General features: G+C 41.2%; 2 protein-coding genes across 2 annotated transcripts; both read right to left on the bottom strand.

Annotated features, from left to right (window-relative positions):
• Positions 1–12,157, bottom strand: tlk2 (tousled-like kinase 2). Its single transcript, XM_061026255.1, has 21 exons — positions 11,904–12,157; positions 10,699–10,781; positions 9,068–9,145; positions 8,876–8,945; positions 8,751–8,794; positions 8,484–8,582; positions 7,910–8,011; positions 7,633–7,725; positions 7,337–7,447; positions 7,048–7,184; positions 6,653–6,805; positions 6,500–6,566; positions 6,316–6,413; positions 6,148–6,229; positions 4,756–4,847; positions 4,511–4,600; positions 4,206–4,375; positions 3,266–3,404; positions 1,910–2,021; positions 1,502–1,609; positions 1–1,258 (listed from the first exon to the last, which is right to left on the bottom strand). The coding sequence occupies exons 2-21, from the start codon at positions 10,777–10,779 to the stop codon at positions 1,085–1,087; spliced, it is 2,100 nt and encodes a 699-aa protein (XP_060882238.1). The 5' UTR covers positions 10,780–10,781; positions 11,904–12,157; the 3' UTR covers positions 1–1,084.
• A 140-nt stretch (positions 12,158–12,297) lies between these two features.
• mettl2a (methyltransferase 2A, methylcytidine) lies at positions 12,298–16,977 on the bottom strand. Its single transcript, XM_061026256.1, has 9 exons — positions 16,792–16,977; positions 15,650–15,738; positions 15,026–15,294; positions 14,570–14,619; positions 14,391–14,451; positions 14,150–14,289; positions 13,966–14,072; positions 13,580–13,645; positions 12,298–13,462 (listed from the first exon to the last, which is right to left on the bottom strand). Exons 1-9 carry the CDS (start codon positions 16,941–16,943, stop codon positions 13,302–13,304), a joined length of 1,095 nt encoding a protein of 364 aa, XP_060882239.1. The 5' UTR covers positions 16,944–16,977; the 3' UTR covers positions 12,298–13,301.
• Between the last annotated feature and the right edge of the window lie 640 nt (positions 16,978–17,617).

The raw sequence follows: 17,617 nt of genomic DNA, 5'->3' as shown, positions 1-17,617 counted from the left end.
TATTTTAACCAATAGTATTTAATGGTTTATGCAACTCTCTGGCAAGGCCCAATCTCCCCCCAATGGTACTGTAAGGTAGAACCAGTCCTTTGCATTTTATTGGCCTAAATAAATTCAAACATACCTAAATAAATATGTGTTTATGGTCGGGGGTCAATCAAACAATAACAGTTCTAATGAAAGGCAACTTGAAAAACACAACAGTTTCCCCCATAAAACTGGTCAAATTGAAAGGTTTTTTAAAAAAATGTAAAAGGGGTCGCTTCTCATCATCTTCCACTCAATATCAAGTAACACGACTCTAAAACCATTCGTTATAAAAACTGAGGTGGAACACTGCCACCAGCTGGAAGTTATAAGCTTTGGTCACAGGAGTTTGACGAGGAGAAAGAAGGGTGGGGCGGGGGGCTATAGGGGATAGTAGCTTCTGTCCCTCCTCGTCACAAACTATCTAGGTCTGGAATTTAAGCGGGGCAGGGGATCCCAGAACAGCAGGTTGGGATGACATAGTGCCATAGATATTTAGGCTTCAATACTAATGGGCCAGACCAGTTTTTGCAGAAAAGTTTTGGGAGACGAGTACAAACAAAAAGTTTGCTCTTGGGGAGTTCTGACTACCTCAGACCAGAATGGCTCATGCATGGGTGTGTGAGTGCATATGGGTATGAAGCCTTCCGCAGTCCCATCTGGCCAAGCTGAAGCAGTTTCATACTTCTTTTTATTTTCTCTTTTTTAAGCAGAAAAGACTAACCCCAAACACCGAACCCTACTTTCACCAACAAAGTGCCGAACCACGCCCCTTGCTGTATTGAGTCGTCCAGGGCTTTGAACCCCCAGGACAAATGCCACCCTTTTGAGAAAGGAGGACAGGTAGGCTGGGGTGGGTGGACATGCGATGGGTGACAAGGGTCTCCCCTCTCAACCCTCTCCATGACCTCTCACCCACCCCTTGCCATCGTCCGACCAGTTTCTCTTGGGCTCTTCATGGCAAGGTGGGATGCTGTTGGAAGGGGAGGACACAGTACGGTGTCACCACTACCCCGCTCTTTCAAACAGATCAGTCAGTCAAGATAAGGATCGGTGCTCAGTTTGAGGCACTGCTGTTTGAGGAGCTGGAGGTGGAGGCTACAGCCATGCCTGAGGTGCCCGACGAGGCCACCGACTTGCGGATGTGGGGCATAAGGAAGGGGTCACTGGCCAGCTGGTGCACATCAATGCGGTCCTCCTTACGGTAGACTAGACAGCGCCTTATAAAGGCCTGAAGAGACAGAATGAGAGTGAAGTGAGAACATTAAACCATTAAGCACAGATATCAGCTTTTAAAATGTTTCAGTGAAAAGGTTATTTTAACAATAAAAGTGAGAATGAAAACTATGTATGTATGTGGACATGACTTATTACGATATAAAGACTCAATGCCTTGTGGGGGTCTAAATTGCAAAAATGTGATACAAACATTAGATTGAGAAAACAATAGCAGGCAGGTGATAAAGTCCAGTACCTTGGCTTCAGGTGTGACTACTGGTTTAGGGGGGAACTGCACATCTGTTGCCTTAAGTATGGTGTTCTCCTGCAGGATGTCCTGCTGGGACTGGTTGTGGCCAAAGGGCTGGAGAGCAAACAGGATAAGAAGAAGTGTTGATGAGAAAAAACAAACACGAATCACGAGACCTTCATACACAAGTTTCTCCTGATGAAGCTTTTTTTACACTAACAGCTGTTAATATATATGGAGGTGAGATCTTTATTAGTATACAGACTAACTACATAAAAAAAAAGTGGAATGTTAAATACAATTACCTTTTGAAAACAAGGTAAATACTCTGAATTGATTTGACTTTGTAAAACTAGAGTTCTATAAAAAGGTGAACATTTGTGCAGCATGTATTCCTCGGTGTGTCTCTCCTACCTTGCGTCCATACAAACACTGGTAGAAAATGACGCCCACAGACCACACGTCCACCTTGTTGGAGATTTTTGGCGGCTCCTTTCCGACCACAAAGCACTCAGGGGGCAGATACCTGAAAGAGAAAATGGGAGATATGTTGATATCAACCTGCTTTACGGTGCCTTTCATTCTCATCACCTGAAGTCCCCGACATGTGTTGAGCATCTTACTTTGAGGACCTTTGAGCACTTGGACACCTGGTATGGTAGTAGAAATGTACTTCCATACCCATGTCCATACAGATGTACATATGTTATATTACAAATTCTGAGCGCAAAGCAAAAAATGACAATATCTCATTGAGAAATACATTTTAGTTTGAGCCACAAAAGGAACTTGAAGCCAGTGTTATTTCACTCTTGCATAATCCTCAATCTACGTCATCATCATCTGATGAGGACATCGAGATAAGGACAGAAAAACACAACCCACTGAACAACACGATAACTGTTGCAGAGAAAAAAATGAAGTTATGTGGTGAACTGTAACTGTAGTTTAGTTTAAAATGTCTGCCGTAATGTAAACATTTTGAATCTCACACATTTTATTTAGTATCTTGTCTTAATAAATCAAAGTTGTGTGAACATGTATATCACATCTTTCATTGATGCTGCTGTTAAATCCCATGTGTGTAAGCCCTGACACTGTTTATCATGGTGTGCATCTTTAAGCAAAATAGAAACAACAGCGTGCAGTCAAACATAGTGACCATATGCACGACACTTGCCGAGTATAACTCTCAGTGCTGCTGCATTTTCCACAGTGACTAGAAGGGTTTTGCACGTACGGATATAAGACTGTCATGTCAGAGATTAAATTTGAGTGTGGAAGTGTGCAGTGATGTTCAAAGTGTTCAACTAGGAAGCATCAAACCCCTATAACAGGCATTTGTCATCGAACATAATCCATGATTTTCTGCATTAGAAACTCTGCTGTAAAGATTTATTTTCTACCAGATTGGTTTTGCCTCTAACAATGTTTCACTTTCTAATGTACATCATTCTATGTTATTCCATGATGGTTGAACAAAGGTGTTCTCATGTCTGAGGTTATTTAGTTCCATTCACATTACAAACATTAGATTCTGCTCGTTCACCTCTGTATAGCAAAAACTCTCCAAACAGCCGATAGGCCGTTGCTTCCTAGTTCACTGTGAGCTTGGAAAAGCAAACGCGTGGAGAACTATTTCAGCCCTGACTACATGGTATAAATTTGACCTGAGTAATGCTCAGTGGTAAAATGAAACAGCACGATTTGAATGAATCACACTTGATGGCACCCCTGCGGCAGTGTGTCATCTTGCAGCGTAAACCTCACCAGTATGTCCCCGCTCCCTGTGATGTCAGCTCCATCCCGTCCACTGAGTTGTAGCTGTCATCATCCATGATCTTGGACAGTCCAAAATCTGTGATCTTGATCTCGCCGCAGGCTGTGCCATTCACCAGCAGGATGTTACCTGATCAGGAAGAGGAAATGATTGACAGGTATGAAGAAAATTCAAATTCACCTTCTTAGTCCAAAAGTAATCAGTTCTGTGAAATCCTCATGAGTGCAGATGTAAAACACAACAATATGTTATAATGCGCATCGATAGAATAACTGGCAGTAGATGGATTAGATGCCAAACCATCCACGCTTCCTTTCACAATGTATGATGTTTTTACCCCCTAACTTGAATAAACCTTGATTCAATCAGTCAAGATGACCAAATAAGGACTGTATCTTGCCTAAAAAAGATGTTGTGCATCAGCCCATTAAGCGGCTAATAAATCACTGGTGCTGGCAACATATCAACCAGTTAGAACAACCACTAATGTAGCTGCCACAAGTGGAATTTCACTTTTTAGAATTCCTTTAAAAAAAATTGCATGTATTTTACAGTTCTTTTTAAAAGGGATTTTATATCTTAAAGTGATTGTTATTTCTTAATCTTGCCTTGTTAATTATTCTATGACCTGCCTGTTTTTACATTTGCTGTCCTTGTAAAGCACTTTGTAACTTGTTTTTGCTCTATAAATAAAGATTATTATTATTCAAATGAACAGTTTGCAAGATTTTCTTCATCTGGATACATTTTTTGCAAGAAAACTGGAAAATAAAAAAAGTTAAAGTAAACATGCAGGATCGCAGAGTGAAAGAGCACAAATCCCCAATCCAACATGCACTGCTCTCCTTCAAATGTTGTCCGGGGACTTCTCCAGAGTGAACGCTCGTGAAAATGAAGAGCGAGAATGTAAAAACATTTTGTGGTGCCCACCAGGTTTAAGGTCGTAGTGGATGATAGGTGGTCTGATCTCGTTGAGGTACTTGAGGGCGTTAACAATCTGCATGATGATGGAGCGGCCCTCTTTCTCCGACATGAGTTTGTGCTGCTTCAGGTAGAAGTCCAGGTCATTGCCCTCACAGTACTCCAGGACTGTGCAGAACCTGTTCCAAGGAGAGACAGAAATATTCAACAAACTTGAAACAAAATGACCTTAATATATATTCTGCCTCTTGATTTAAGTCCTACATACACATCAGAATGTAGAAGGAGGTTTGTTTAAAAGGAAAATTACTTACGAGTCAGTGTCAAGCGAAAAGTAGTCGTAGAGTTTAACTATTCGTGGGTGGTCCAGCTCTTTATGGATTCTATATTCTCTGCATGCATGTCTGCAAAATAAGTCATTTCAATAATAACATCATTCCTTTTTACTTGTTAATACATTTATTACAGAGTAAATCAAAAGGTAACGGATGGTGAAAAGAACATTGATTTTAGCCATGGTGAATACACTTAAGTATTTTCATAAAGCGTGCACACTCACTTGTGATAATTCTCCTTCTTCTCATCCCTCCAGTTCTTGTTTAACTGGTGGATTTTGACTGCAACATACCTTTGCTCTGTTAAGTCAAAGGCCTGGAAAGTAAATGTGTTGTATTGGTTAGGAAATGCCTTTGGGATTACTTTTTGTTTGAGCAGCCGGGGAGACTCTTGCCTCACATGAAATGGCTGCGTTCATTCATCATTTTTACAGTGATGACAGCAGATTCCTGGAACATCTCCCACATTCTGGCACAATCAACTACTTGAAAATGTTGATGTCAGCTAAGTGTAACGAACAGAGACAACAAAGCCTTCTCCGTCACTTTTCAGAATGCAACTACATCCGACTACAGTCACATGAAGACTTCGAGAACGCTTTCACCACAATCTCCTCGGGTTGTCACAAGAGTAGATTTTAAACTTGAATGCAATAGAAGTACAAACAAAGGGTAGTTGTACTTCTTTGGATACCGCTGCAGCTAAAATAAGTCACAGCCACCCAAATCCAGGTTACTTTGTTGGTTTTAAACTTGCACACAGTGCTAGTACAGAAAAAGCCATTAACACATACCAACACATTCGACACTTGTAAGAAAAATTATACACATAATTAAGAGATCCCCACAAAGTAAAGTTAAGGAGCACAGACCTTCCGCTCTGTCTCTACTGTTTTTTTATCGATTCATCATTTTTATCCTTTTTCTGTGTTTTGTTCATCACTGGTTCAGGCTGACGTTACAAGGCGCTATATTTACATCCCTGTGACGTTTCTCCTTCAACCTGAATGTCGCTGAGGCTTAATGGGGGGGACAATGTGACGACCCACCCCCTCTCTATCCTGTCTTTAAGCTCCGTCTGTGCATTGCTTCTACAAAGCCGAAACGCGATGTGAATTCACAGACTGGTGCAAGAATATTACGCCATCCCGGAATCAACATGAATGTACAAAGTAGTATTGGCAGCTGAGCTTAGTTACAGTGTTTTTGTGGAAACACAGTCTGAAAAGGGCTTCTGATTGGAAAGCTGACTTTAAGCAACCGGGTGACACAGCTGTCTCTCTTCTCAGATTACCTGCAACAGACGCTAAAAGGTGCCATGTGCATTTTTATGAGATGCCAAAGGGGTGAGGAAAAACTGTGACCGGCATGAGGATTTACCACAGATTGAATCAAAATCTGGAACAATCACTTTTTAAGCAGCAAAAAACGAGTATTTATTGCTACAAATTCTTCACACATTGATGACATTTGACCTAATTTCTAACGCAGTCTTTTCCCACTTAATTGAGTACTTTTTCAATAATTTAAGATGCTCTGGTATTTGTACAAGCCTCTGCTGTTATCAAAAAAAAAATCTTTCTCCCTTAAAAAGGTAAAGTTAGTGTTTGTCTCACCTTGTAAACTTCACTGAAACCTCCTCTTCCAAGTAAATGGAGTAGCAGGTATCTGTCATTTAGCGTAGGGTGATCTTTGAATCTGCACAGGTAACGAAACAAGTTGTTACAGTGAGTCGTGCATGAATCATTACTGACTAAGTTGAGAAGTAAAGAAAGAAATCATACTGAGAATTATCCTCGTTGTGGATCCTTTTCAGTTCGCGGATGTGCAGGTTTCGCACTCGCTCCAGCCTCTCCAGCTCCGCCTGGATCTCTGCCTCCTCCTGCAAACAAGAACAAAAGAATATTTAAACCTGCATGGATAAAAAAAAAAAAACTAAAACGTATCAAAGATACACAAAAACAGTACCTTCTTAAGATGGCCTAATCTTAGCTTATAGATTTCCTCTTGCTCGTGGTACTCCGCCTGTGATAACCTGTGAAGACACAGAACTTACTTCAGTGAAACTGAAGAAACCAAGAAGGGAAAACCGAAGATAAATAACAAACAAAAGCCTCTTACGCTTCACTTTCTGTTCCGTTGGTCTTGCTTTTGCGTTTATTTTGTTCCAGGCTTGGGGGTGGAGTCTGGGCCATGGACGGCGGTTTGCGTTTCGCCAGCAGCTTCCTCTGTCTTTCGATGTCCTCTCGCTGGGAATTAATCCTTTCTTGTTGTCTGGAAACAGAAAACACATCTCAATGTAATATATCTATACATGAGTGCATGATCTACTGTTCTTAGAATGTTTTGACTCCCCGCTTAAGATGTAACCTTTAATGTACACTCTGGTTCATTCATGACACATTACCATCACCTATAGAAGAGTGAGGTTACTGACATGCTTCCTCTTCTTCCGCTTTAATAATTACTTTAAATTATTTGATCAAGCATGCAAGTAGAAGTGTAAAGTAACTGACTTGATAAGGTTTTGGAAGGCATATCCATCCGTCCACTGCTCAGTGAAAGAAGCTCCGTGTCTAACTGTAGTGAAGTGACCCAGTCGAAGTCTGTCCTGCATGCTTTTGTCCCGACATGCCATTTTCTCCTGTTTTGACTAAAGGAAGGACAGAAAAAGATACCGGCATCAAAACACTTGTAATTCTTCCATGTGTGAGAAGTACTTGGCTTCTGAAAGTAGCACAACAGCAAACTCACACAGTAGACTAACAGCTGAAAGTAAATCAGAGAGCGATGAAACAAACTTACTTTTTCAATCAGCAGCTTCTTGGACATGGTCACACACTTATTTAAGCGTTCCTTATACCGTTCCAGCATCCTCTGCTGTTCATCAATCTGTCTCCTCAGATCACAGTTAGCCTGGAGCAGATCATACAAACAAGCAGGAGAAGGATTAGAATAGAATTGTGTCTACATATACAGACAGAGAGAATGTGTTTGGTCTAACATGCCACAAATAAAAAAAAATTAGAGAACATGATGCTCTCAATGCAATAGAAAATGGCAAGCAGAGTAGCAGGGATCAAATGTAATAAGATTAGTACCCTCAGCAAATCGTCTATTCGGCCTTCCTTCTTCTCCAGGTCAGAGTTCTTGTTGTTCTCCATTGCTGTTAGTTTCTCTATGGTAAGGTCAGACTACAAGGTACAGTGAGCACAAAAGAACAGTGTTAATGTTGGTTCATTCTGCATCAGGGATAAAAGTCTTCTTGAAACAATTCTTGAAATGCTTTGGTTCCTATATGCAAATTAAACAACAACATCCTTTTGAATTCCAGTAAGAGTCAAAACGGCCAGCGAGCCCTTATAGCACGTTAGCTACCTGTGTGGCTTTGTGGAGCATGTGAAGAGAAGCGGGCTTCAGTGAACACGTCGAATGCTCTGTGTTGACCGAGCTTACGGATGACGGACTTCCCTGCTGCACCTAGGAGGCAGAAACATTCATCCAATGAAAGCCTTATCCATACAGCCTATGTCTTAATGTGAGAACGTCATCACAGGAAAGAACTTGTGGAAAGTTGCATCTGTCCGCCTGAGACCAAAACATCGTATCATGAAAGTGACGACCAAAAACTAAAGACACTGAAACAAGACCAAGAAACTAGGTTGAATTTTCATCATGTATCTTTTATCACTGCTTTCAATGGTCTTATTCTTTATGAATTTTGGACAAAAATGGTGGATTAATAGACCATTTATTTCTAAACATCAGAATCCTTATTGGCCTTGTATGCTCAGACACACAAGGAATTTGACTTCTGTGAAACGACAATTTTCAAACCTGCTAAGGACTCGATTCATCGTGTTAATAACAAGCATGGAAGAGAGAGTGGCAGGAAAGAGTGTAGGGAATTCAAAAAAAGCACGAGAGCGAGCACAGAGCAAACCATGCTCACCGTGACAGGAGGGTTGGAGAGCGAGTGTTGTGGGGAAGAGCGGACCACTGGTGGGATTCCCCTGGCAGGGCTGGTACCAGGACCACTACCGCCCGCAAACTGACAAGACAAATAAAAGAGAGAAGAAGAAGAAGAAAGCCGTTTAACACCAAGGCTGAGATGGCTGAAAAGGAGGTTAGAAAGTAAGAATGAAAAGTGTTTTTTTTAACGGCTTTGCTGGACACACACATCAGTTCAAAGAATAAAGAACAACTATCTGCCACTCACCTCAAAATAATCACTAATTTTATGTCCCCTTGCTCCTGCTTTGCCTAGAGGAGAGAGGTAGGGAGTTAACAGAGGCTGACGTGCGAGATATGTGAGGAGGAACACAGCAGTTGGGTCAGTCCTACCTTGGCTGTTGTCAAAATGGTCTGCTTTTCGTTTTCTCACTCTCTGGTCATTTGCCTTTTTCTCGGGAGTCTGTTGCAAGAAAAAAAGAGAAAAAAAAAAAATGGGATGAATCAACCACACATATAACCAGGCAACACAGAGAGATGGCGAGCATGAAAAAAAAAACATGTTCATCAGTGACAAAGACAAACCTCTAGCTCTTTGTCACTGAGTGAGCCGACACTGCATAGACTCTGATTGGATGACTCATTTTGGTTCTGACCCGAGCCCTGTAAAAAAAACGAGGACAAATAAATCAAAAACAAAGCACGAGGAGCCATTAAACACATAGATGCATGGAAGAACAGAGCCAAGAGATACGAATGCTAAAAACGGTATCTTTGAAATGAGTCCATGTGTACTTGTTGTGTATGGATGCACCTGTGAGAGGGAGCAGAAACGGGAGTTAGAAAACACAGCAAATGAGTGGGAAACTAAAAGCAAGGACGCAGAGGTTCCTCTTTATACTGTCATCATTTACATCCCCCTGGATCTACACCTATATCAGTCCCAACACCGGTTCCCTAGGTGATGCCTGTCAGTCAAATGAATCACATCAGAATTCAGCAGGCACTGTCCAATCAGGGAGAGATACTTAGTCATTCAGAGCACACCAGAGCTCCCTCGCTGAACCCTCCTAAAATGGCTGAACATTTGGCATGCTGCTGGGGATGTATTCCTCCCTCTCTCTCCCTCTGTCACCTTTAGATAATGTCATCCATTTTTCTCCTGTTCACCGTGGTCTTAACTATTTTTTTTCCCCGCCTCTCTGGAGGAAGCCTGTATAAAAAGCCAAGGCGCTTTGCGTGATCCCAGAATGGTTGATTGTTTTCTCACACACATCCTGGCCTCCTCAAGATAACTTGGTCGTTTGATCCGACTTGCTCAAACGGAAACGCACTTTTCAGTATTGTACCAATGTACTCTGTTCCATAAGCGAAAGGTGGAGTAGCTCTTTGCTCGAAAAGGATTATAACTTTTCTTTCTTTTCTATCATGTAAGTGACACCACAGAGAGAGCATCAGTGCCACAGGGCTGTTCAAGGTCAAGAAAGAACTCAAAGCTTCTATGTGTCATTTCAGTGAAGGGCTTTTAGACCACCAACCATTGTTTTTTTTTTCCATAGTTATTGTTCAGACACATCTCTATCCCCCCCCCCCCCCCCAACATACATTTAATCTCTTGTCATACAGGGTTGCTTTGGAATAATGCCTTAGCGAGGGACGCCATTTTCTCTGCGGCAGCAGCCATGCCATGCTCTGGGCTCAGCTCTGCCTATGGCTGGCACGGGGCCCACTCCTGGCGCTGACTCTCGCTCCCTAACTGCTCCAAGATCACCTTCCACAAAGACAGCTCCATCCATGTTTCAAGCAAGAGGCTGGAGGGCTTAATGCTGCTCCCACTCACACCTGGTCAAGAACTATTTCTGCATTCCTCCTCTGCCTTCAGTCTTCCTCCCCACTGCCACCCTTGTACCGTCTGTGGCCTTTTTTTTTGGCACACATCGCCACTTGCATATACAGGCACTTCAGCGACAGCCAGGGAGAGATGCCATATCACTCCAGCCAAAAAACACAGACACAGCTCAACCTTCTCCAGAGACAGACAAAGAAAAGGAGTGGGGCCAAGCCTCCCCAGGCCATACAGCAGAAGGATAGTGAAGCAGAATGAAACAAAGAAAGGAGGCGATTCACAAACATTTTTGCAATCAAGAAAAACCTGGGATTATAAGCACTTATCACAGGAGATGCTCCACCTCAGCGAGATCAGTTGTGACACAAACCTTAGCTACGCCGACCCCAGTGAATCGAGCTTCCAACAGCTCTTGCCGTCGGGGGTCCAGGCTATGCAGTTCTTCCATCATGGCTGCAGACACAAGAGCACAGATTAAGAAAGACTTTGCAGGGTCTGGTATATTGAAGTGGGAGTGACAGATCACTATTTCAAAAGGCATTGGTGGTGATGAGTCACTGCTGTTTTTAGCCATATGGATGTGGAAAATTCCTGTTCTGAGTCATCAATAAAGCCTGACAATAATGCTTTCCACTATCATGCATGTTTGGCTTGAGCACCAAGGGAAATACTCAAAGCACCAGTGTGCAAACCTGGCCAAACACTTTAAGTCAATACGGTATATTGTTGATGCATTGAAGACGTTGGCCAGATGTGTGGAGTCATTGTCAACACATTATAGCATCATGTGATAAACTCCCTGGCATTATAGGCCCTAAGCTGCATGGCGCTGGAGTTATGAAAGGTCACTAATGGAGGAACTGCCAAGTATTCTCACACCAAGGAGAAGGGGCCACAGAAGACAATAAGTGGCCAGCTTACCAACCTGTTCAAAGGTTAACGTTTAAGCTACACGCCCTGTAATGACTGCTACGTCTGTCTAATATCCACACAGCTGACATACATGAAATGAAAAGGGTTATCTGCATCATCCAGGACCATTTAAAAAAGATAAATAGGAGACCTTATTCTTAAGTTACTGGACTCTTGGTATGATTGTCATGTTCAGACAATAATGTAGAAGTCTGGATAACGATATGAAACATCATCAGTGAATGGTCAGCTTATATTGGATAAATATTGGAGCTAAACAATCATATCAATGTTGGCATCACATAGCATTACAACCTAGGAGCTAAGAGCGGTTAGCTTGTAACATTAAGATTTTTGTGAAGAAACGCACCGACAAAAGGGGAAATTGTTGTCAGTATCGTCCAGTTGAGATATGCCTCATTTAAGAGTTAGGGGAAACAAAACATCACAGCTGCCCATCTGTTACGAAACATTATTTAACAAAATGCACCCATGATAGCTGCGTTAGGTAGCCTACATGCTACCGCTAACTCGTCTGTCAAAAAGAAGCATCTTCTCGGTTCTTCTGTTGTCAGGTGTTCCTGCCACGACGTCCCAGAATGACTGTAACAAGACCTCTGCCCCCGATACATCTTATTATAGACTTCCTGACAGGATACTCACTGCAATTTAATGTTTTCTCGGTCCTCCAGCGGGCCTGTTATTATCCCAGAAAGCGTCCCCGTTGTTCCAGCAGACCCTCCCAGGGTAGGCCGCATCCACCGCCGCGTCCCTCGCGTACTGACTGTTGCCGATCGAGACCCGGGAGCGCGCGGTGTAGCTCACGGTAGACGACGGAGGATTCCCTGGGAGGCCTCGGCAACTACGGGTATCCCAAACCCGCCTTGCTGTACTGCCTAGGCGGGGATCCCCATCACATCTTTCTCTCCAAGGATTAAACTGTGCACCATGCAGGGGAAATGTTATCTCATTCCACAGCACAGCGAGCCTCGACAATCTCCGTTTCTAACCCAGTTGTGTTTTAAAGTCTTTCGGCTGGCGTGAGTTACCCCCTATCTTTTTCTCCCCCGGCGGTGAGATGAATTTTCGGGTCCTGGCTTTCAGCTCGGATCAACACGAAGTTCAGCTCCGATCTCCTTCCTCGCCGCAGGGGAGAAACCAATCTGTTTCGGAAGTTGTGATGTTACAGGCTGTTTCACCTGAATCCGGATCGATTCGGTTCGAATCTCATGTTTTTTTTTGCAATGTAAACAATAATCAGTAAAATCTCATATATTCTCGTGAGATTGTTCCAAGTATTTTCACCTTCGTTCAGTCCACGCCTGCCCCAATGGCAGATCCCTCGTACACAATACAATTTATCTAAGCCCACCCACAAAACCACCAAAATGTTCACTTGTCAGAAAGTTGCTATTTCATATGTTCATTATGTTCATACCAACACTATATATTGTGAAAAAAAAAAAAAAAAGGAGTTATTGTTTTATTTATTAAGTAGGCATTAAAGAATGAATGGGTGTCTAATACTAAAGAAACTACAGTGGAAAGTAATGAAGGGACAAATATCATGAAGAAAGTGATTCAATTCTTAAACAAAACACTTTTGATCAGTGTTGAATTACAGTAGAAAATAAAAGATTTATAGTCGACATGTAAAAACGGTTGTAAAGTTTTATCTTTAAAATCATGCAGTAGATTTTAAAACATCAGCTCGTGAAAAACAGCATTTGGCATTGTATAAACATTGTTCGGGGTAACCAGCCCTCTCGCTGATTACTGAAATCATCAGCAAAAAAAAATAGATGTAGTATTTCTTTCAGAATTGAAGCACCATCAGAGACAAAAATTAACACAAGTCCATGAAGATAATGTCAGCTGATGAAGTTAACAGCCTTTATGGCATATAACTATCTTGTGGCATTCCTTTTATCTCAATTATGATAAAGCATTTCATTTTCATACATCCTCAGTAAAAAAAAAAAAAAAAAGGCCAGCAGCTTTGATTTGAGCTCAAAGTTTCAGTTGTGATTGAAGTTCGAAGCAGGCAGGGTTTCTTCTCTTTCACTGCCCTTGCGTCTCAGGTGGCTGAGTCTTGCGGTACTTGCACTGGATCCACACCCTATACATGGTAAGCTGTTTACCTCGATTCACTTGTAGCCGTCTGTCAACCAAGTTCTGCACTTTCTCAAGTCCTGCCTCAGTGAACATTTCGTGGAGCTCGTCTAAAATGAGAAAATAAGACGCATTCTTATTCGTATTGCTATAGAAATGAAAAATAAAGAACATTTTCTGCAGAAAAAATGCAAATAAATATTTCAGGAGGAGTTGGTTGATTTTACCTTGAGTAAAGAAATATACTCTTGTACCATCACCCCGGACATAAAAGTTTTCTGAAAGACACCTTCCTAGGATAAAAGAAGACAGCACACCTTTTATTCCACAATACATTGCAGATGTTTAAAATCATTAACGCAGAGCCATTTTTGATTTGCAAAGTTCATCGACAAGGAGTGAGTCTGACATCTTGTGCAGCTAGACCGACAGTTACTGTGCACCCCAAGTGTTGTCCATCATTTTGTTACTCACTATTACTTTATAGCACACTTTGAAGCTTGATGCAACAATAACCAGCGCAGTGAAACACATTTAAAAAGAGACCGTGGAACAAGGCCCCTTACAAATACATTTTCAAACTGGGACCTCACTTGACTTGAGTCTCACAGACCTTTCTTGAAGCGAAGCTGTGCCATATCATAGCGTCCGTAGTCCCGGAGCAGCATCACTCCCCCAGGCTTCAGCAACCTCACTAATCTAGTGATTGATGCCTGCATCCTGGAACAGAATGAAACTTTAAGACAATTTTCCTTGACTTCACACTGAGTGGAAAAAACAAAAGGAGAAGCTCTTACTTGCTGGGATGCAGAGCTGACAACACAAAGATTAGCACAATAACATCAAGGGCTCCATCGGGTACTGGGTAATTAGCTTCCACATCACTCAAGTCATGAACAAAGGCGAGGCAGCGCCCAGGATCGTACTCTGGATTAGTCTGATAACAAGAAGGCACTGTTATATCATCAGTTAGCAATCAACCCTAGAGATAAGTACTTCAATCAACACATCATCCTTTCATTAATCCCATCATCTCACCTTGACTAACTCCACTGCAGTGCTGGAAAAATCACAGCAGTAAACAAATAGTCCCGCGTCACTGCAAAAACAAAAGCTGCAGTTAAACCTTTAATCGTCGTCGTCCTCATCATAACACAGCAGCAGAGAGTTCTCTAAAACATGGCTTGGAAACATATTAATAACTCGACTGCACTCACTTGTTGGTTTTCAGAATTGGAAAGACTGTGTTTCCTACTCCACATCCAACCTGTCCAAATAAATATACATTCATGTAGCATTCAGTTTGTTTATTCCATTTTGCAGAACATACAGCAGCAAATTTAGTAACAAAAAAAAACCAAAAAAAAGGTTTTAAAAACAATTAAAAAAGGGAATTGACTTCATGAGTAAAAATGGTGAAGGCTAGACGGCTGAAAATGTGATGCTGTTTTAGTGGGACTAACACTTATCTATTAGAAAGGCTTTATATCTATCTGGAACTTGATTAGCATCAAAATACTTCACAAAATGATTTTTTAAGAAAATATTTAGAAATGCTTTATTTGTAAGAATTCAAAATCAAAAAATAAATTATAAACAAAAAAGAAAGCTTTTCTTGTATCTTTTATTGTTTGGATAAAGTTGGACCAACTTGCTTTCCATTATTCCCTCACCTCCAGAATGCGATATGTGGCAGAGGAGCCGGGGAGGTCCCCATCAGCGAGGGACAAAGCTGCCAAGCCCCTTGTTGGTTCGACACCGAGAGCATCCTGCTGTCCATCTCCCGTACAAGCGTCCTCTGGATTGGACTCATGGTTAAGGCCACACTGTGGGGCCAACTCTGGGAACTCTGTGAAGAGCCAGTGACGGTCTTTGAAGAAACGATTCTCATGGATTGTGTAAAAATCGTTCCAGTACTCATTCGCCCGGTTGTCGTATTCCTCTGTAAAATAAGGTAAGACAGTAAGGCCAGACACAACATCTAGTTCATCTTTTGTGAATTACAAATCAATACGACAACTTGTGCTTTATTTTTGATGTATTTGTCCCAGAGCTATTTATCAGCTACAGATGTCAGAGATAAATACAGCCATGAGTTCATGAGCCGAAGCCATTATTTAACATTTTCACTTTTTCAAAATAAGATCCTTTAACAATTCAAATGAAATAAAAACGAATGCCTTTGCAACAGTGGGCAGTGCTGTCCTCCTGGTCAGGAGAGGTTCTGGTTCTGACCCATGAATAAAGTCATACTGGAACATTTATGTGTATGTGAGCAGTGAGTCTTGCAATACAACCTTGTTTCTCTGAAGGTAGGGGCTGACTATTTTCTGAAACTTTCTTCTTGGCAGACGCTTCTTGCTCCTCAGTCCACTCTACATTATCCCTGTTGAAATCAGAAAAATATGATCCAGTCTGGGAGAGGAAATGTAACTCATAACCTCACAAAAACACTTTACAGTCCTAAGATACTCTCCAAATTCAACTGGGCTGGGAAATTGGGGCAAATGGAATTCAGGATGGCGACACTTGAAATGTGTGCACAAACTAATAAGTCAGAAAAAGTGAATGAAAAGATCTCTTTTCAAATAATAATAATATCTTTATATTACTTGTCTTTTGACAGACCCTCTATGAAAATCAAAATAGTATTAAGTCACGACACATCTGACAAATAGATTTTACCTTCTATAATGGTTAGCTACAATAAATTAACAAATATTATCGATTCAATTAACAGCAAACATATTATCTATTATATGTCTCACCCAGCCAGGGGATCTCTATGGGGTTCCAAAAGTGCAGTGCTGTGTCTTTACAACTAACTGTACCTTTAGTTATGACAGACCTATTTTTGCTGTCATTTGCTCACCTGGCGAAGTCAATTATCAATTCAGCTTTAAACTCCACTTTTGTAGTTTTTTTTTTGTACTCTCTGTCATCTTCATGTCGTCTGACTGCTATACACTTTCATTTGATATGCAGTAAACATTTATTTTAGTTTGTTTAGGTCCGAGTGAGTGGCAAAACACAACTTCAATTGTGGATTTTCACGACCCAAAAATAGCAATAGGAGAAAAGAACCGTGCTTGGCAGTTCAAGGTATAACTATAATTTAACCATAAATGTAAGTGTAAATATTAACACTGTTAAATCATCTTTGTGAATGTTGACTAATATCCTTAATTTTTCCATCATTGAACAATATAATGTTTGAATAGTTCATGAAATCCTCACTTCCAGTATTAGATTTCCTATAATATAATAATAATAATAATAATAATAATAATAATAATAATAATAATAATAATAATAAATAATAACAATATATATATTATAGGCTAAACGACGATTAGACACAAATCGTTTTGCCACATATTTGGTTCTGACCACAGACTGAAGTAGCCTGAATGTGTCCTGTTTGATATCAGTTACAAACCATGCGTTGTGCTGAAAGACCTGACGCGGGTCCGTGAGGAAACGAGTCCCAAACTGGGGTCTCTTGACATCCTTGGGGTCTGAATCTGATGGAATAAGCTCTGTTTCACTGCAGCCTCCATCAACGCCGGCCGCGGCATGGGGCGCCGCCATGTTCGATCTGACGTAACGGAAGCAGGGCGATACGTCTTACCATGCTGCGTTCAAATACAATACGGATTATGGTAATTTAGACCGACAGTGTTAAAATCATACCATGCGACCGTAGACTATAAATATTATGCGACGCATATTTTAGACGTAATAAATGCAGCATACTTAGGAGTTGGAAGGGATTAATATAAAATTGGGTTTTTTAAGGAAGTAGATGGAAGTGAACATTTCACACGTATTGTAACTTGTAACACTTATCACCAACATCCGAAGACATGTTTTATTCAATATTTACAGTTTATGGTTTTATTATACATTTTCATCTTCATTTTCATTTTTGGACATATACATGCAGTTTATTCGAGAAGGAAAATTGGTCTACAATGAACTAGTCCCTTTCGTTAGACAGACTTCTTTTTGCAGTCTACAATGTGGAATAATATATATGTCTATGCGGTGTGGGGAACAGGTGACAAGTGAAAGATATCCCCCAAAAAATCCCCGTCCTCAGATGGTCAATAATAAACATTTATGAACTGCACTGTAGTAGGGTTAACAACAAGACATCTGTATGTGTGATGCAGCATTTATTAGCAGTGTTTATACACTAGAGGGAGACATATCCCAAGAGTACCTGATGTTAGTCTGACCCCCATGTATGAAGATAATGTCTG

Source organism: Labrus mixtus, chromosome 20, assembly GCF_963584025.1.
Source record: "Labrus mixtus chromosome 20, fLabMix1.1, whole genome shotgun sequence".
Classification (NCBI taxonomy): Eukaryota; Metazoa; Chordata; class Actinopteri; order Labriformes; family Labridae; genus Labrus; species Labrus mixtus.
Note: the sequence above shows the minus strand (reverse complement) of the source record. Positions and strands in the feature narration are given on the sequence as shown.